Below are 18,043 nucleotides of genomic sequence, written 5' to 3'. Positions count from 1 at the left end.
CAGTCCAGACAGCAGGGAAAATCCAGAGAGCAGGAACAGCTCAGAACTGATGGGCATGTCGGGAAGCAGGTGACAAGTGAGCACTGGTAGCAGGTGAAGGGTGTGCTGTGCTCATTTCCAGCTCCTGGCTGGCAGTGCCAGCTGGAACACTCTGGGAGGTGTGGTATCACCAGAATTCCAGGGCTGCTCCACACTGGTGGATAGGGATTGTAAAATGATCAAATCCTTGAATGATTACACTTAGAAGGACCCTAAAGGTCATCTCATTCCAACCTGAGCAACCTCCTACCAGCCCAGGTTGCTCAGGGCCCATGGAACCTGGCCTTGAATGTTCCCAGGGATGGGGCATCCACAGCCTCTGCATAGCCGGTGCCAGAGCCCAACTCTCACAGCAAACAATTTCCTTCCATCATCAAATCTAAATCTTTCAGTTTGATCCCATTCCCCCTTGTCCTGTCACCACAGCTCCTGAGGAGGAGTTCCTTCCCGCTTCCCTGAGCCCCTTCACACTCTGGGAAGGTGCTGGGGGGTCTCTACACAACCTTCTCTTCTCCAGCTTCAACAGCCCCAACTTTCTCAGCCTTTCCCTGTTAAAGTTCCCCTCAGGAACTTCATGGTTTCTGGAGCTCTAACAGTTCCATGTCCTTCTCCCGAGGGAGCCCCCAGAGCTGCAGGCAGCCCCACAGGTACAGAGAGGGGAGCAGAGAGGCAGGGTCCCCTCACTGCCCTGCTGCCCACGTGTGGGGGGAGCCTGGCACACGGGGGGCTCTGGCTGCCAGAGCACAGGGCTGGCTCCTGTTGGGATGCAGATGTGAGGCTGGTGTCCAGCTCTTGCTGCCTTGGCTGCACATGAGCATCATACCCCAACTCCTCACCAGCCAACCATGGCTTCAAACGTTCCTAGCACAGGTCACAAACCAACGCCAGCCCTGCTGCTTTGGTTGGAGCCTCACAGTTCTGTCCTAAATGAGCTGTGAAAATGCCCAAGTAATTCTGTTATTTCAGTGGATGCACAAATGTTTGCCTTGTGATGACAACAAATCTTCTTTCTTTTTACACTGTTGGAGTTACCAACACAAGGTTGTTCCATTTCATTACACTTATTCAGAGGGCAGACAAAGTTAGGACTGACAGTTATTTTGCACATTGAAATAAAAAAGTAGAAAGAACCTGTTCAGGTTTGATTTCTTTAGATCTAAATTTTGCTTGTTCCTAATAGAAAATTAACTCTCTCGATTTTCAACACTGTCATTTTAAGCCCTGTTGCTGAGAAATGAATGTCCTGTAAGCACATGAAAGGGTTCTGAGACCTGCTCTTTCCCAGGCATCCCAGGTGAAGAGGCCCAGATCCCCAGCCTTGGCTCTGTGTGACACGAGGGCAGAGAGCAGCGCTGTCCCCTGAGGAGGAACCGCGGCAGAGCAAACACAAACCCAGAGTGTCACAGGACCAGAAAAACCTCAGCTTGCACTGAGGGCACCCAGAACACTGCTGAGAACCTGGGAGCACCTCCCTGCCGCGGCCCAGGGCCGGGAGATCCCCTGGGGACACCGGGAGCACGGGACAGCTCCATGGGAACTACAGGAGCCATCAGCCGTGGGGCCGCACCGCAGAGCCCTCGGCCAGCCCTTCCCAGGCCCTGCCGGGGCGGCGCAGCAGAGGCCCCTGGGTGAGGAACAGGGCAAGAAACGGAAAACATAACGATATTCCAAACTCCTTTCACTTCCTCAGGAGGCTCTGTCGTGCCCTGCCTGCCCAGGGTGAATTCAGCCCCCATGAGGGCAGCAATGGCGGTGAAGGTGTTCGCACGGAATTACGGCACCGCTGAGGTTGGAAAGGGCCTCTACGAACATTGCGCCAACCCCTTCCATGGCTCTGGGCTCCCAGCAGCTCTGGCCCGAGCAGCCCCTGCACACAGCGGGCGGATTTCACGAGCTGCAGCCCCAGACGAGGGCGAGCAGCCACAGCGCCCTCGTCGCCCTCATGATCTCGCGACATGACGTCACAGCCTGGCGCGTGCGCGCTGCGCGCTCCCGACGCGGCTCCTCCTCCTCCCGCCCCCGCTGCGCGGCATCGCATACGAGAGTCGCTTTCCCCACGCTGATTTGGTCATTGAGGTGCCAATCTGCGTGAGTGGCGGGGCGAGGGGCGCGGCCTGTCCAATCACGGGGCGGTCCGCAGCGCCCGCACCGAGCGGCTGCAGCGGGTCTGTGTCCGGGTCCGGGCGGTGGAACCGGGAGCGCTGGAACAGACCGGGGGTCAGTGAGGGGCTGGGACGGACCGCGGGCTCGGGGGTTAGGGGACAGCGATGTGCCGAGGGCTGGGGCTCAGGAAGCGGGAACCAGGAAGGGGCCGGGGGTCACGGGCCAGGGTCGGGGCGCACTGACGGTCTGGGGACAGGGGGCCGGCGAGGCGACAGGGAGCGGGGACAGCCGGGGCTCAGGGCGCAGGGGCTGGGGACAGTCAGGGACTGGTGACAGCCGGGGGCCGGGCTCAGGGCACAGGGGCTTAGGGGACAGTCGGGGCTTAGGGGACAGCCGGGGCTCAGGGCGCAGGGGACTGCCGGGGCCGGCTCAGGCTGCGGGGCGGGCGGTGACGCTGTGCTGTGCCCTCAGCGCTGCCATGGCCGCGGCCTGGCAGGACGTGGTGCAGGACGCGGCGGCCGTGCGGGAGGCGGCGGCGGTGGCGGTGGACGCGGCGCTGCTGGCGGGGGTGCTGATGCGGACCGGGGAGCAGCCCAACGCCTCGGATGTGAGTGCGCAACCCGGGGAGGAGCCGCTGCCGTGCCGGGGGTCCCCGAGCCCTTGGCGAGGAGCCGCTCCCCAAGGAACAGCCTTCGCTGGGGTGCGGCTCACCGCCCATGCCGGTGATGAGCACAGCTCCCCGAGGGACAACCCTGCCATACAGATTCCCTTTTCCAAGGAGAGAGATAGATTTGGGAATGCTTAGGAAGTTGCCTGTTGTGGTGCTGGGAGTTATTCCCTTTTCCAGCCTCTCACCACCCATATGAACCTTTGAACCAGAGGAGAATCTCACAGAGGGGCCTCTTTTGGCATGTTCCCAGCTAGAGTCAGCCTTTGTCCCATAACTAGGGTGAGGTGACAGGGGTGGAGATGGCTGATGTGTTGGATTTACCTGACATGGTACCTGAGATGGCTGGGGTGGGGGGAGCAGAATGCCATGAGGAGTCTCAGAGGAAGAAGTGCCCCTGTGCAGGAGGGATGGGGCACCATTGGGAAGGGTCCCTGAGGAGCCTAGGGGCAAGCAGGCAGCTAGCAGGGGTACAAGGAGGGAGGTGTTCACCAAAGCACTGCTCCTTGATGTCAGATCAGGGCTCTGAGAGGAAGAGGGAGCCTGGGAGGAGAGGCTAAACGCACTGCCAGTGTCCCTTGTTTCATGTGAAAATCCAGGTGAATTGGAAACTTCTCTGTGGTGTCATATATGGACTTTGAGTATGACCCCGTGCCTGAGATATGGGATGAGCCAGGGCTCTGGAGCAGGGATCAAAGGAAGTAAGAAACAGACAGCCAGAACCCAGGACTGGCAAATGAACTTTTTCTCTGCCCCTGAGCAGTTCTGGAGGCAGTGCTGTCCAGTTCAGGGAGAGACAGGAGGAGGCAGTCAGCCCAGCCCAGGTGCTGCAGCAGCAGTGCCCTGTGGGTGGTTCATAAAGCAGAACCCTCAGAAGTGAGGGATCAGCAGGGTTGAGGTCATGCATATGTCTGCCCTGCAGGGCTGGGGGTGCCTTCAGCCTTCAGACAAGCAGAGGAAGCACCTCCTTAGCTCCTTTTCAGCTGCCCAGACCTGACTGCTGTGCTGCATCCCTGCCTGCAGGTGGTGAATTATGCCCCCTTCACGCTGCTCCCATCTGCAGTGCCACGGGCCTTGTTTGAACAAGCCTATGCTGTCCAGCAGGATTTTAACCTGCTGGTGGATGCTGTCAGTCAAAACAAAGAATTCCTGGAGCAAACTCTGGCCAGGTAACGTTTTTGCGTGTTGCATTTTAATGAAATATTTTAAATGTAAAGCCTTTATCACCCTTGTGGCATCCCTACCTTGCTGAGGTCTTGTTGGGCCCCAGAAAATGGGACATCTGGCCAAGACCTGATTCCCTATCTATCATCTTCAACTTTGTCACTTTTTCAGGCTTGTGAATTCATATTTGTGAGAATTTTAGCCCCTGGGCCTTAAATGCAAATCATTGGAGTCTGAGTCCTGGTTTTAGGAGTCTCTTTTAGTCTTATTCTGCCTGTGTCTGTTCAGTAACCAGCAGCTCTGCTGCAGCAGTGATGAAGAGGAGGTGTCTGTTCTGTTTCCACACCCTTCATCAGTCACCCCCATGCCTTCTTTCCCAGCCACAAACTCTGGCTCCTGCCTTCTGCTGAGTTTATCTGTGGCTGTTGCCCTGGGCTGGAGTGACCATCCCTGACTTTGTCACTCATCATTGTGGGGATGATGCTTCCACAAATCCCTCTTCCCTTCCCACTGCCTGTTGTGTGCTGCCTGTGCACGTTCTGCTGCCTCTGGCACTGGGACAGAGCAGAGGAGGCTGTTTTCCAGCATCCTTTTGTTCTGTTAAATCCTCACCCTTTGGAGCTGTTCCAGAGCTGGCTGCAGTCAGAGCTTGTGGGGACATGTTTGTACCTGTGGTTAAAGAATCCAGCACCTGGGGCTTGTGTGTGCTCAGGTGCCTGCCCTGTGCCAGGACAGCTCCCTGGAGGTGCTGTTCAGGATTTGGGGCCCTGAGGAAAAGCCAGATCTGCTCTAGCAGGGCCACAGTGTGTGGGATTTGGAGCCTGACAGGACAGGGGGATTGGATGAAGCTTGTGAAGCTTCTCTGCACTGTGTGTGCAGGCCCAGAGAAACCTGTGGTTTCTGCCTGAACCTGCAGAATTCTGCTGCATTTCTTTGCCTTTACTTGTCCCATCTCTACCCTGCCAGTGAGTCACCTCTGCACAGGAGGGCCTTTTGTGGAGAGCCTGTGCTTGGCAAGCTGGGTTTGTGTTGTGGTTTTGCACTGAGCATTCATGGGGAGGTGTTTCAGAGTGCTACAGCACTTGGTTGAGCCCCAGTTCAAACCCAAGAGATCCTCAGAGGACATGGTACTGCTCTTTGTGCTGGAGAATGCCCCTGCTAAGAGCTTTTTCTGCAGAAGAATTAATTTTCTTGTTCCTCTGTGGCAGCAGCAGGGGTCTGACATGGTCTGTGTTTCTCTCCAGCACCATCCAGGTAGATGACTTCACAGCTCGACTCTTCAGAATCTACAAGCAGGTTTTGGAGGAAGGCTTGGCTCAGGTACCTTGGCAGGGGATCCCAGTGGTCTGTGCCCCTTGGCATTGTGGTGGGGATGCCTGGCCTCTGGCTGCAAGCTTTGGCACTGTGGACTCTGAGCCGTGCCAGGCTGGTCACTCCCTGCCCTGCAAAGTCTTGTCACAGCTGGTGACTCAGAACCTTGCCCTGTTGAACAGCTGAGCTCTTTGGTTGGTGCTGCTGGAAACAGCCTGGCCTGGAGAGGGAGGAATTCATGGGGTTTGTCTTTGTCCTCTGGGAGCCTCAGAGTTTGCAGGGGCATGTGTCCTGTTGGGACCTGCACTGGCCAGGCCATCCCTGCAGAAGCTCCTTTACTTTCAGGGTTGGGAGCTCTTCTGGAGCTCTGAGAGGGCTGTGGGCAGGGAGCAGAGCACCCAGGTGTGTGACCTGCATGGTTTGTATCAAACTGAGGGTGACAGGATAAGAGGGAATGGCGTCAACCAGACACTGAATAGGTTTAGGTGAGATATTGGGAAATTTACTGGGCAGGTGTTGAAGTGCTGGCACAGGCTGCCAAGAGAAGCTGTCCCATCCCTGAAAATATTCAAGTCCAAGTTCAACAGGACTTGGAGCAACTTGGTCTAGTGGAAGGTGTCCCTGCCAGCTGCAGGGGCTGAGATGAGGTCGTCTTTAAAGTCTCTTCCGACCCAACCCATTCTGGGATTCTCTGGCCGGGTCTGCCTTGGGAGGATTTTGAAGCAAGGTCATCAAAGGATTTGCAGTTTAAGGCAACAGGAGACCCCAGCTCCCCTCCCTGTGTTCCAGACTGTGGTTTTGGGCATCAACCGCTCGGATTACATGTTTGACTGTGGGCTGGGTGGCACAGCAGCTCTGAGGCAGATAGAAATAAACACCATTGCTGCCAGCTTCGGGGGGCTCACCTCCCGCACCGCCGACGTCCACAGGTAAGGAGCACCTCCCGTTGCAGCAGCTGCACTGCATGGCCCCTGTGCTCTCCAGGCTGCTCCCTTGCTCCAGCTGGGCATGGACATGGCATTCACAGCATTTGTCTTCCACAGGTTGGTGTTGAAAGTGCTGGGAAAGAGTGAGGAGGCATCACAACTGCTGCCCAACAACCCAGCAAAGGGGCTGGCCTTGGGCATTGCCAAAGCCTGGGAGCTCTATGGATCCCAAAGGTAAGGAGCAGTGCAGGGAGCCTGAATCACAGGGAGGGAAAGGTGTCCAGTTCAGGTGGAGTGATCTCAAAGGGTGAGAGGAAGAGGGAGCCTGAGAGGAGATGCCAAACACACTGCCAGTGTCCCTTATTTCATGTAAAAATCCAGGAAAGCTGATGATCCAGCTAGGAGCATGTGGAGTGTTTATGGGTTTAATGATGTCCTTGGTGTCTCTTCCAGGGCTGTGGTGATGTTTCTGGTGGAGGAAGTCCAGAGGAATATTTTTGATCAGCGTTGTATAGAAAATGAGCTTTGGAACAGGTAAAGTTTGATTTTTCCTGGGATGGGAAAGGAAGGAGGTTATGGTTCAGTTTCTGGTATGGAAAGCTGAGCAAACACCTGGCAGATCATAGGAAATGTAGGATGGGTTCCTAAACAGGGAGTTTTTTGGGATTTGGAGGATTTGTAGGATTTCTCTGGCTCCATAGCACAAAGCCTGGGGCTATCTGTGAAGGCACCTACAGATCCTCCTTGCTGCAGCTACGAATTCCACCCATGATGTGCAGCTCAGGTAGCTGTGCCCAGCCTGGTGACTCTGGCACTCCTCTTGCAGGAATATCCGCGTGGTGAGGAAGCGGTTCCGGGATGTGTTTGAGCAGGGCTCCCTGGATGCCAGCAGGAGGCTGTATATGTGAGTATGAGCCAAGGTGCGCACTCCTGCCGGCTCCTGGGCACACGGGGCTGCCAGTGGGAGCCTGCAGCCAAGGCTGCCTGCAAGAAGGGACTGAGGAAGCAGTTCTCTTCCATGCTCCAGGCTGCTGCTTCCTCTTGGAGCTGAGATGGCTTTGTGTTCACGGTGGTGAGATTTTGCAGACACATGTCAGTGCCTCACAGGTGCAGTCATAATCTCCCTCCTTCAGGTTTCAGGCTTCATTGCTCTGGGGGATCTTTACCTCCTCCACAAAGATCTGCTTTGAGCAGCTCTGGCTGTTTGAGAGGCTTCCACAGAGCCATTTCCTGTTTACTGTTCACGTGCTGCTCTGCCAGTGGGAGCTGGGCTGGGTTGTTAGTGCAGGAGGAGGAAGCATTCCATGTCCTTTGGGGATCTCTTGGGTTTGAACTCTGTGTCTTGCCCACTCCCTGTGGAGACCAGGATGGGAGGATCACAGACTCCCAGCTGGTCCCAAGTGTGACGTTTGTCCTATTTCCAGGTAATGTGCTGAGAGCTGTATGAACCTAAGGGACGGGACTCCTATGAGCTGGAGTATGAACCTAAGAAAATACGTGGTTTCATGACAGTGATTTTTCTGTAGTGAGGCTGATTTTTCGACCTTTGGGGTCTGTGCTGTGTTTAATTAATGAATGTATTGTCATGGCTGATAGTTGAAGGGAAAGTGTATCCCTTGTTCCTCCTCCTGAGCATCCTCCCCTGTCACTGCTGCATGCCTCCTGTCTGCCTGCCAGCAGCTTGCAGACCAAGTGCACAGTTTTGAGGCCAAAGCTTGGGTGTGTGGTGCTACAGCTGTGCTGCCAGCTCAGCCCTGGCAGGCTGGTTTGGTGACTTTCAGGTTGTTGAGTTGATGTCCTACCTTGAATTGCCACAGAAGAGGAACTTTGTTCCTTCCAGCTTCAAGAATCACAGAGCTGTTAAGGTTGGAAAAGACCTCTGAGGTCGAGTCCAACTTGTAACCCAGCACCACTGAACACGTCCCCAAGTGCCACAACCTCACATCTTAGGTCCCTCCACTGCCCTGAACCACCTGTCCTAGTGCCTGACCATGTTTTCAGCAAAGAGATTTTCTCTAAACCTCCTGTGGTGCAACTTGAGGACATTTCCTCTTGTCCTGTCCCTGTTCCCTGGGAGCAGAGCCCGACCCCCCCCCCCCCAGCTGTCCCCTCCTGTCAGGAGTTGTGCAGAGCCACAAGGTCCCCCCTGAGCCTCCTTTTCTCCAGGCTATGTCACCCAGGCCAGGATGGAATTAAAAGATGCTAAAAATGAGGTGCTTACCTCTCTGCAGAGCTGGGTATTAGAATTATTGAGCCTTTGGTTAGAGCAGAGGCTGGGTGTCAGCTCCCTGTGCCTTGGGACAGGCCAAGCTGTGGTTCAGGACTTGCAGTGTTCAGCTCGCTGTGGCAGAGCCAGGCAGGAGCAGGAAGGCCAGAGGCCAAGGAGAAGGGGCAGGGGGCTGTGATCCCCCCTTGGTGCTGGGATGGGGCAGGGCCTGGCCTGGCTCTGTGAGCACTTCTGGTTTCCATTCCAGGGACGGCCAGGAGGTCGCAGTGGTGTATTACAGAGAGGGCTATGTGCCCCAGGTCTACGACGAGCAGGTCAGTACCCACCCCCTGCCCCAGAAACCACCAGCTGGGCACTGCCCAGGGAGCTCCAAATAATCCCAGGGGCATATACCCTCTATGGGGTGGGGTCAGTCCTGCCTGCTGTGGCTGAGAGCATTGGGAGGCTGTGACTCCAGAGAGCAGGTGAATGACCCTGCAGTAAGAAAAATGGGTGGCTTTCTTCTCCAGGGGGTCATCCCTTAGTGCAGCACTGAATTGTTTCTGTACAATAGGGGTTAACAGGTATGAGCACCTGCTTAAAGGTTTCAGACTTGGTCTACAGATCACTCTGTGCTCTCCTAGCATGAACAGGCTGCAGGTAATAATAGCACAGAGCAGATCTTGCTGGTGTCTCGAGGTGGCAGCACTGGACAAGCTGGGGAAGGTGCACACAGTGGATTAATTTGACTGTGCCGCCCAGAGGTGGCGGGAAATTCATGCCTGCTTTTCTCTGGAGTGCTGCTCCCACCCCCTATCCCTGCCAGCAGGCAGGAGGGAGGAGACAAACCATATGTCGATAACTGCACAGAAAAGAGCAGAGCAAACCTTTGGTGTGTTGTTTTCCCTCCCGGCGTGGTTGCTCCTGCGCTGCCTCAGAACTGGGAGGCGCGGCTGCTGCTGGAGCGCTCCCGGGCAGTGAAGTGCCCCGACATTGCCACGCAGCTGGCGGGCACCAAGAAGGTGCAGCAGGAGCTCAGCAGGCCAGGGACGCTGGAGAAGCTGCTGCCAGGCCACCCCGAGGCCATCGCCCGGATTAGAGCCACCTTTGCAGGACTCTACTCCCTGGATGAGGTGAGTGGGAGCAGGGCTGGAGCAGGAAGGGACATGCACCCCTGTGCTCTTAGCAAAGCCCTCTCTTCTTCTCAATCAGTGCTCCTTGGGGAATTTGTTGGTGTCTCTGCTCAGAGGGATCTGCTGAGGAGTTCCTGCTGCTCCCTGATGTTTTGTTGTTCACAGAATCGTTTAGGTTGGAAAAGCCCTCCAAGATCACAGAGTCCAACCTTTGACCAAATACCACATTATCAACTCCAACCAAACACCACAAACTCAAACAAACAGCCCATTATCAACTAGACCATGGCACTGAGTGCCATGCCTTGAGCACATCCGGGGGTGGTGACTCCATCCAGCTCAGTCCAGTGTGAAACCACTCTGTCCATGGAGAAATGATTCCTGGTGTCCACCTGTTTCCATCCTTTCCTGCCAGGGTGAAGAGGGTGACAGAATAGCTGCCACAGCCATTGCTAACCCCGACCGCTTCGTGCTGAAGCCTCAGCGTGAAGGTGGAGGTATGAGCTGGGCTCTGGAGGTGTGGGCTGAGCCCCTGGGGGTTTCCATTTGTGGTTTGTGACAGGCAGGAGCTCTGTGCCACCTCCTGGCCTTGTGCTGAGGGGTAAAGGGTGGCTTGTGGCTACTCATAGCCATGGGGACTAGCCATTAAGGCAATTCTGCTCCTGGAGGAGCTCCCAAGGCCCTGGTGCTGGGTGTGGGGAGCCCAGGCAGCACCCGGGGAGACAAAGGCTGGGTTATTTGGGCTGCCAGGGCCACAGAGCTGGGGCCAGGGTCTTCTGCTGTCTTGGAAGGGCTTGATGTGCTGGTTTTGTTTGCTAGGGAACAACCTCTACGGTGAAGAGCTCAGGGAGGTTCTGGAGAAGATCAAAGACAGCCCTGAGAGAACCTCCTACATCTTGATGGATAAGATCAAACCCCAGCCAGCACTGAATTACCTGCTGAGGGCTCACAGTCCCCTCCAAGTGTCTGAGTGCATCTCTGAGCTTGGGATCTTTGGTGTCTATGTCAGGTGAGCAATGTGCTTGTCCAGGGCAGTTGCCTACTCCTGACATGGAGCAGGAGCATTTTGCCCTCTGTGCTGCCCAAGCACAGTCACAGGACAGATGTCTGGGGATGTGCAGGTGCAGGGGACAGATGTGACCATTCAATCTGTGCCCCTGGGAGCAGCTCTGAGCACATGTGCACATGCTGAGCTGCTGCTCTGAACCTGCTGCCAAACGAGCTGTTAGAAAACCACAGGGCTGGTGCTGACAGTCACTGGTGCAGTGGGATCCTGGGTTCGATGTGTCTCATCCCTGATTGCTGGGAGCACTTCTTGGGTTCTGTATGCAGCCTCATGTGTGGCTTTTCTGAAGCCTTGGTGATCTCTGAAATACCTGAAGGCCTAATGCCTAACAGGCTCCTAACAGGAGCTGCTTTTATTTTAAACCCTCATAACCCACATTTCCATAGGGTATAAATGAAAGTCCTTTTCACACAGTTTTGGCAACAAAGGTGCTTGGCAGCGTTCAGCCCCTTTGCAGAATGGCCAGTGCAGCCACCACTGCAGGGCCCCCGCCTTTGCCCTGGGGCTCTGCCCTGCCCTGTGTGCTGACAGGGAAGGTGCATCCTGCTGCCCCAGAGAGCTGCCAGGAGCTCTGTGCTCTGCAGGGGCTCAGTCTCCCTCTCTTTGCAGGCAGGGCCGGGAGCTGGTGCTGAACCAGGCCGCCGGGCACCTGCTGCGCACCAAGGCCATCGAGCACGCGGACGGCGGCGTGGCAGCCGGGGTGGCCGTGCTGGACACGCCCTACCTGGTGTGAGGAGCCACAGCCCACCCTCCTTCTCTGCTGCCTCAAGAGCTGATCTGCCCCAGGGATTTCTCCTTAGGATGGTTGCCATGGTCTGACTGCTGGAGGCTGTGAGGAGGGACTGTGTGATGCAGCTGCTCAGAGGTCCTGGGTGCCAGCCCCAGCTTCTTCTGGTGATTCTCCCTCCAGGAAGGATTCCCTCGCTCTGCCTGCTCAGGGGGCCCTGCCCTGGGCACAGCCCAGCTGTGACTCCCAGGACTGCAGGGTTCTGGATGTTCCCTTGGGGCCTGGGGGATGCAGAGCAAAGGGTCAAGGTGCCACAACAGGCCTTTGTGCTGCTCCCACTTTGAGCTCCTTATGCTGCATAATTTCTGGAGACATACACAGCCTAAGGAATGAGAGGAGAAGGGTGGATGGGCAAGTATCAGCCTTTAGCCAGTGCCTCAGTGCTCTCCAGCTTAAAGAGGAGAGCTCAGCTTCACTTCCCATGGCCCCTCCAGCCCTCCTTTCCATGCTGCTGCTGTCCTGATTTCTGTTTTCCTCTGTGCCTGAGGATCCTCAGGGTTCCTGCACCAGGCACAGCTGCCCTGGGTAATTTGCCCAAGGGATTCTTGCTTTTGCTTTGCCCAACTCCTGGTTTATTGGACTGGGTGCCTTTGTGCCACACAGGACAGGCAGCAGTGCAGGGTCCAGGGCAGGCTCCCACTGCCTCCTGCAGCCCTGTCTCCAAGGATCTCCACCAGCTGGTGTAAGAATCCCTCAGAGACGGAGGCAGCTCCCAAGGCAGCAGAGAATTGGAGCCTTGTGTGTGTTGATAAATCCCAAAGCACTCTGGGTTTGGGCCAGTGCATCCCACTGCAAAACAAACACTGAGCATCCTCTTGTAAGGGAGCCTGAGCCTTGGGAATGCTCCTGCTGAGACTGGGAGCTCTGTGGTGAGGAAGGAATTGCAGGGGAGGCTGGGCAGCACAGCCCCAGCTCCCAGCACCTTACTCTGGGACCAGCACCAGCAAAGGGGGAGACATGGCTCCCTCCAGGTTTTATGGATCAGTGGGAACAGCACAGCAGTGGAGGAGTGTGGGCAGTCCTGCTCAAGGTCTTCTGCCTCTTCCTCCAGCCCCTTCTCCTCCTCAGCCCTAAAAGCTGCACTTTCTGGCAGCGAAGAGCCCAGGCAGCCTCAGCCCAGCCCTGTCAGTTACACAGAACCAGCACAGAGGCAGAATTCCTGCAGAATGGGATGTGCTGAGTGGCAGAACCAGCACAAAAGCAGAATTCCTGCAGAGTGGATGTGCTGAGTGACAGAAGCAGCACAAAGGCAGAATTCCTGCAGCCTGGGTGTGCTGAGTGCCAGCCCTTGCTGGCTCTTTACTGCTGTGGCATCAATCACCAATCGGTCACCTAGGAAACTGCTCCATACTCCAGGTGTGACTGAAACTGGGCTTCCCGGGTGTTTTGTTGGGGGATTGATTACCCCAAGCCAGAGATTAAAAGGAATGTGCAATCTGACTGCTGTTTGTGCCACGTTTGTCTGAGCCCAGGGGCGCACCTGGCCAGGTGCCTGGAAGGGAAGCAGGCCTGGGCTAGAGGTGGGGCAGCCCTGAGCTGTGCTGACAGCCCTGAGCCTCCTCACCCAGCTCCCTGGAACCAGTGCTGCATGAGGGGGTCAGTGACATGTGGGTGTCACACTGTCTTGTGCTTTCCACGAGCCTTGGAGCAGCGCTGGCTGGAGACCAGGGAGAAACTGAGGCACAGGGTGCAGCCCTGGAGCCAGCACAGCCAGCCACAGTAACCCCCAGTCCATGAAAAACATGCTGGCAGGAACCTGCCCCTCCCCATCCCAAAGGCCAGTCCTGGTTTCTGGCATGGCCACTCCAGCTGCACTGAGCACCTGGACTCAGCACACAAGCACCTACTACCCACACACACTCCAAGCCTGTTTCCATTTTGTTTTCTTGAATTTTATTCAATTTTGCATTAAATTCTCGCTGTTTTCCAGCCAAAATGACAAAGCTGACAAAGAGTAACAGGAGGAACAATAACGTAGGAATCCTTGTCACCAAGGTGGCACAATCCAGTGGTACAGAGCTGTGGGGGCACATGGGACACAGGCAGGCACCAAGGTTACAGGTGACACAAGTGCTGTGCCAGTGAGAGCAGCAGGTAACAAGTGAGATTTGGGACTTGGTCAACAGCCCAGCAGAGCACCCCAACACCTGCCCTGAGCAGCCTGACCCAGAGGCAGCTGCTCCTCCTTTCCAGCCCCAAGTCAGCTCAGGTTGCAGGTAATCCCTGGCCACTGGCACTCCCCAAAACAGCTGTTGCAGCAAGTTTTAAAGCCCAGTTCTCCTTTGGTTTAAGTGCAAAATCAAAGAGTTCACATGCAGGTTTCATAGAGACATTGCAAAGGAGGTATGAGCCCCAGCTCATAAAAAAAAAAGGTCCCTCACTGGAGGAAGATGGCTTTGGCAGGACTCTGGTGGTGGTCGAGGCTCTTGGGGAAAAGGTTTGTAGGCCTTTAGCTCTTATCATCCTTAAGCCATTTTAGATTTAAGCAAACACTGACTTTAAACATCTCCCACCATTTTTTCCTGATGAGGAAAGAGTAGCTCTCCCACAGCCCTGCCTGCCTTGGTTTTTCTGCTGTAGCAGTGCTGATGGTGCCATGGGAAAGGTGCCTCTGCCTGACTATTTCCTCTCCATCCTTTGGTGTAACAGCTCCCAATCCTCCCCCAGGACACAAAAGGAGCATCCAGCTGCTCCAGCTCTGCTTCAGCTGTGAGCTGGTGCAGCAGGGCTGGAGGAACCAAGGCTCCATGGAAGATGTCACACCAAGGCTTTTCCCTTCCTGGCTCCCTGTGGTGTCCATGGCCAGTGAAGGATGCTGGACTGAGGACAATGCACCAGCTGGCACAACACAGTGAGGAAGCAGCAGATCTTGGTATCAGATTGCCCCAAAAAACCTGTTTGAAGCCCAGAGCTCCCTGGAGCCTTGCCCCACTCCCCTGCAGGCCAGTGGATGCAGGATGAGCAGAGCTGTGCAGTGATGATGTGGCTGCTGCAGTGCTCCTGCAGCACTCCAAGCACAAAATGGAGCTCAGCTGCTCTGTGGGCAGTGGTGGATACCCCTCCCAGGCCTGCCTGCATTGAGTAACTCCAGCATCACTTCCCCTCCAACCCCCAAAGCTTCTTCCCACTGTGCAGAAGGTGCCAGGATCCCTCCAGACATAACGTAAACTAACACCCTCTCCCCCACCCCCCAAAATTAAATTAAATCAAGAACGAGGTGCTGAAAAGGGAGGAGGATGAGTCCCTCTGTGTACCAGGCTGACCCTCAGATGTGTGACATCCATCTGGAACATGACAGACACCTCATCCAGGGCATGGACACAGCCTCTCCAGAGACAGACTCTCCTCATTCCTACTATTGGTACATTTAATTCAACAGGTGAAGGTTTCCTTCCCGGGCAGGCAGCGGCTGTTGGAGGAACCTGCTCATCAAGTGCCACTGCCACTGTTCTGCTCAGCAGGAACAGGTCCTGCTGCTACTCGTTAGTGTCACATCTGGTGTTGAAAAGGTGTGGGATGATGCCCGGGTCTGCCAAGGTGGAGATGTCCCCCAGATCTTGGTCATTTCTGGCAATCTTCCTCAATATCCGTCTGGTGATCTTTCCTGGAATGACAGCCAAGAAAGGGAAGCAGGAGTCAGAATCTCAGGATGGTCTGGGTTGGAAGGGACCTTAAATCTCTTCCTCTATCCCAGGGTGCTCCAAGCCCTGTCCAACTTGGCCTTGGACACTTCCAGGGATCCAGGGGCAGCCCCAGCTTCTCTGGGCACCCTGTGCCAGGGCCTGCCCACCCTCACAGGGTACAATTCCTTCCTTATGTCTATTTAATCTACACCTGCCTTCCATCAGTTTAAAACCATCACCCCTTGTCCTTCATTATCTGTCCATATAAAAAGTCCTTATCTCCAGGATTCAGGATCTCTTCAGCATCCTTAGCTGAAGGGGGAAGTACCAGACCTGCACATCCTGCTCACCCTGAGCTTGTACCTCCCCCTATCTGAGCAGCCCTGGACAACCAGAGTAGGGCTGATCAACTTCCATTGGCAGGAACTGTCCAGTCCTCCCCAGCACCAGCCCTGGAACTCACCTGAGCGGGTTTTGGGCAGGCTGGGGGCATACTGGATGTAATCCGGTGTTGCTATGGGCCCAATTTTTTCTCTGACTGCAAAAAAAAAAAAAAAGAGATTTTCATTGCAGGGATGAGAAGAAGCCACATCCTTTCCATGACAGAAGAACAGAAGGTTAAGACACAGAGCCCAGCTCCAGGGACACCTGGTAGGGCAGTGCCTGGGGCTGCTGCACCTGAGCCTCCTCATAGTGGAAGGGGACAAGACCTGCAATGCCAACAGCTCCCCAACAGTGAGAGTACTCATTTTTTCACTCCCTCCCTCTTCCAGAGACCTCCCTAACAGCTACAACCAACACCAAGACCATTTTGACAGAGCAAGGATTGATTCAAATTCACTCTTGGGTTCCTCCAGAGAAGAAGTTGCCATGAGTCTGTTTGATGTATTCAATGCTGCAGTTTGCAGTGAAACAAGTCCTTGAGAGCAGAGCACAAACACCCAGAGCACGTCCCTAAAAAAACCCCATGATCCTCTCAGGATGTCCCAGTCTGCTAGGGAGAGCCCTGCTGCAAACAAAAGCCTGCTGAGCACCCCAGTCCCTCATGGGGCTGCCAGCTCCCACAAGGCAGAGATGGCATCACATGAGCAGCCAAAGGCTGGGAGAACTAATTTTAGTCTTTGTCAGCCTGCTCTGTAATCAAGAGGCACCTTGTGGTACTTGTCCACGCTGCATTCCCCAGACCACAGGCAAGCACCCAAGCCCTTAACCCCTCCAGCACTTGTCCTCCCCCTGCCTGCTCCCCAATATTTGGCTGTTTTTACCTTGTTTCTTGAGCTCATCTGTGAGGTCCTTGGTGAACTCATAGCCCTCTCTCAGGGTCACAAAGCAGTAGAGGCACTCTCCCTTCAGGGGATGGGGGTGGCTGACCACGGCGGCCTCGGCCACCGCCGGGTGCTCCACCAGGGCTGACTCCACCTCTGCTGTGCTCAGCAAGTGCCCTGCAAACAAGGGGGAGACAAAGCTTTACAGACCTGCAGGAAGAGTCCTGAGGCTGTAAAAGGCGCTAAACTACAGATCTGAGAGCATCAGTTTGATGTGCTTGGGAAAGGAGAACAGTTGGAGAGTGAAACTCATATGCACAGTGCTCTGGAAGCTGCCAAGTGTCACTCACCTGCAGAAGCCACCTCCCTTGGCTGTCCCCCCTCCCACCTTTAGGCTTCTTTCTGGAACAGATCATGAACAGTTCACAGTGAGGCCTTTCCAAGGCTGAGGAGGAGCTGGATTTGGCAAGAGGAGACCTGCCCACCTGGTCAGCCAGAAGGAGCAGAGGAAGAGGCTGGATCTGCAGAAACCAGGCTCCAGCCCAGTGCTGTGGGGAGGGGCAGTGACACTCCATGTCTTGGGGCAGGGCCACAACTCAGTCCTGCACACCTCTGCTCCTGTACCTGTGCTTTGACCTTCCACCCCAGCACTGCTGTCACAGAAAGGATCTAATTTGATCCAGGGACAAGTAAAGCAGCACCTCAAGATACCTACAGGATACAGGCTCCAGGAAAGGAGGGAGGGAGCTATTAAATAGAGTACATGGAAAATGATGGGCTGGGAAGCAGCTGAATCTCAAAGACTCAGTTGAGAGAGGTGGGAGAATCTTCAGAGCTCTGAGCAGCCTGATCCAGCTTTGAAATTAGCCCTCCATGGAGCAGCAGGTTGGATTAGCAACCCCATGGTCCTGCCCAAACTCTGTGAATTCCCTCTGGCTCTAAATCCTTCAACAGAGGTGACCTGGCTGGTTACAGAAGGTTCCTTCCCTCCAAGGCTTTGTCTCCAGGGAAAATGGTGCAGGAAGTCACCAAGTCACAGGCTTGTGTATCCCTGAAATAATCCTGACCCAGAAACTGGATCCACCTTGAGAACAATTTGCTGAGCAGAATCACAGGTGCAGAACCTTCCCCATAAAGCAGGTGGCTTTTGAAATGGATGCAGAAGTGTCACAAACCACATTGGTCCCCACTGAAGACAAAACTCCTTCTTACCAGAAACATTCAACATGTCATCAATTCGCCCTGTGATCCAGTAATAACCATCTTTATCTCTTCTGCAACCTAAAAATAGCCAGAAACGAGTGTGAGACAGCAGTGCCAGCCCTCAGAGCAATTGATAAAGGATTCTGAGGGGAGCACAGGGCAAGATTTGCACTGCTGTCCCCAGGGCCCCGTGACCACAGCAGCCTGGAGTCCCTTACCATCGCCTGTCACGTAGTACCCAGGGAACCTCTGGAAGTAAATGGTTTCAAACTGCTGGTGCTTTCCGTAGACTGTGCGCATGATCCCTGGCCAAGGCTGCTTAAACACCTGGGGGTGAGACACACACAGCTGGGGCACTGAGAGCCAAAGCCACAACCCAGGTTTGCACCACAGGGAGAGAGATGTCAGAGACAGCCATGAGCAGCACTCAGACACTTGCTGGCAGTGCTGATCCACTGGCAAAGTCCCACCAGCTTTGGCCAGTGGAAAGGAGCTTGGCTGAGCAGTTGTTCCCATCCTCCTGCCTTGCCCACGTGTGCAAGTGCATTTA

At 55.2% G+C, this 18,043-nt stretch overlaps 2 protein-coding genes across 3 annotated transcripts in view; one reads left to right on the top strand and one right to left on the bottom strand.

Annotated features, from left to right (window-relative positions):
• Positions 1–2,156: 2,156 nt before the first annotated feature.
• On the top strand, positions 2,157–12,829 carry GSS (glutathione synthetase). Its single transcript, XM_084217909.1, has 13 exons — positions 2,157–2,256; positions 2,614–2,749; positions 3,833–3,978; positions 5,218–5,293; positions 6,074–6,213; positions 6,328–6,444; positions 6,664–6,744; positions 7,037–7,114; positions 8,685–8,751; positions 9,355–9,549; positions 9,965–10,046; positions 10,369–10,558; positions 11,225–12,829. The coding sequence occupies exons 2-13, from the start codon at positions 2,621–2,623 to the stop codon at positions 11,346–11,348; spliced, it is 1,425 nt and encodes a 474-aa protein (XP_084074035.1). The 5' UTR covers positions 2,157–2,256; positions 2,614–2,620; the 3' UTR covers positions 11,349–12,829.
• A 1,105-nt stretch (positions 12,830–13,934) lies between these two features.
• The window catches only part of ACSS2 (acyl-CoA synthetase short chain family member 2), a 30,239-nt gene continuing 26,130 nt past the window's right edge, over positions 13,935–18,043 (bottom strand). For both annotated transcript variants that reach the window (XM_084218129.1, XM_084218130.1), the window contains 5 exons: positions 17,712–17,820; positions 17,503–17,571; positions 16,291–16,467; positions 15,489–15,563; positions 13,935–15,006 (listed from right to left, as the gene is read on the bottom strand). In XM_084218129.1, the coding sequence (XP_084074255.1) occupies positions 14,879–15,006; positions 15,489–15,563; positions 16,291–16,467; positions 17,503–17,571; positions 17,712–17,820 (558 nt within the window). In that variant the 3' untranslated portion in view covers positions 13,935–14,878. The remainder of the gene's footprint in view (positions 15,007–15,488; positions 15,564–16,290; positions 16,468–17,502; positions 17,572–17,711; positions 17,821–18,043) is intronic.

Source organism: Fringilla coelebs (genome assembly GCF_963513975.1).
Source record: "Fringilla coelebs genome assembly, chromosome: 18".
Lineage (NCBI taxonomy): Eukaryota > Metazoa > Chordata > Aves > Passeriformes > Fringillidae > Fringilla > Fringilla coelebs.
This window is presented reverse-complemented; position numbering and strand designations above follow the sequence as displayed.

What these genes read in the sequence shown, in the direction of transcription:
- GSS (XM_084217909.1), top strand. Translation starts at nt 2,621, where the DNA reads ATGGCCGCGGCCTGGCAGGACGTGGTGCAGGACGCGGCGGCCGTGCGG. An exon ending in GCCAGCAGGAGGCTGTATAT is followed by an intron (nt 7,115 to 8,684) that starts GTGAGTATGAGC and finishes TTTCCATTCCAG; the next exon opens with GGACGGCCAGGAGGTCGCAG. An exon ending in CCCAGGTCTACGACGAGCAG is followed by an intron (nt 8,752 to 9,354) that starts GTCAGTACCCAC and finishes GCGCTGCCTCAG; the next exon opens with AACTGGGAGGCGCGGCTGCT.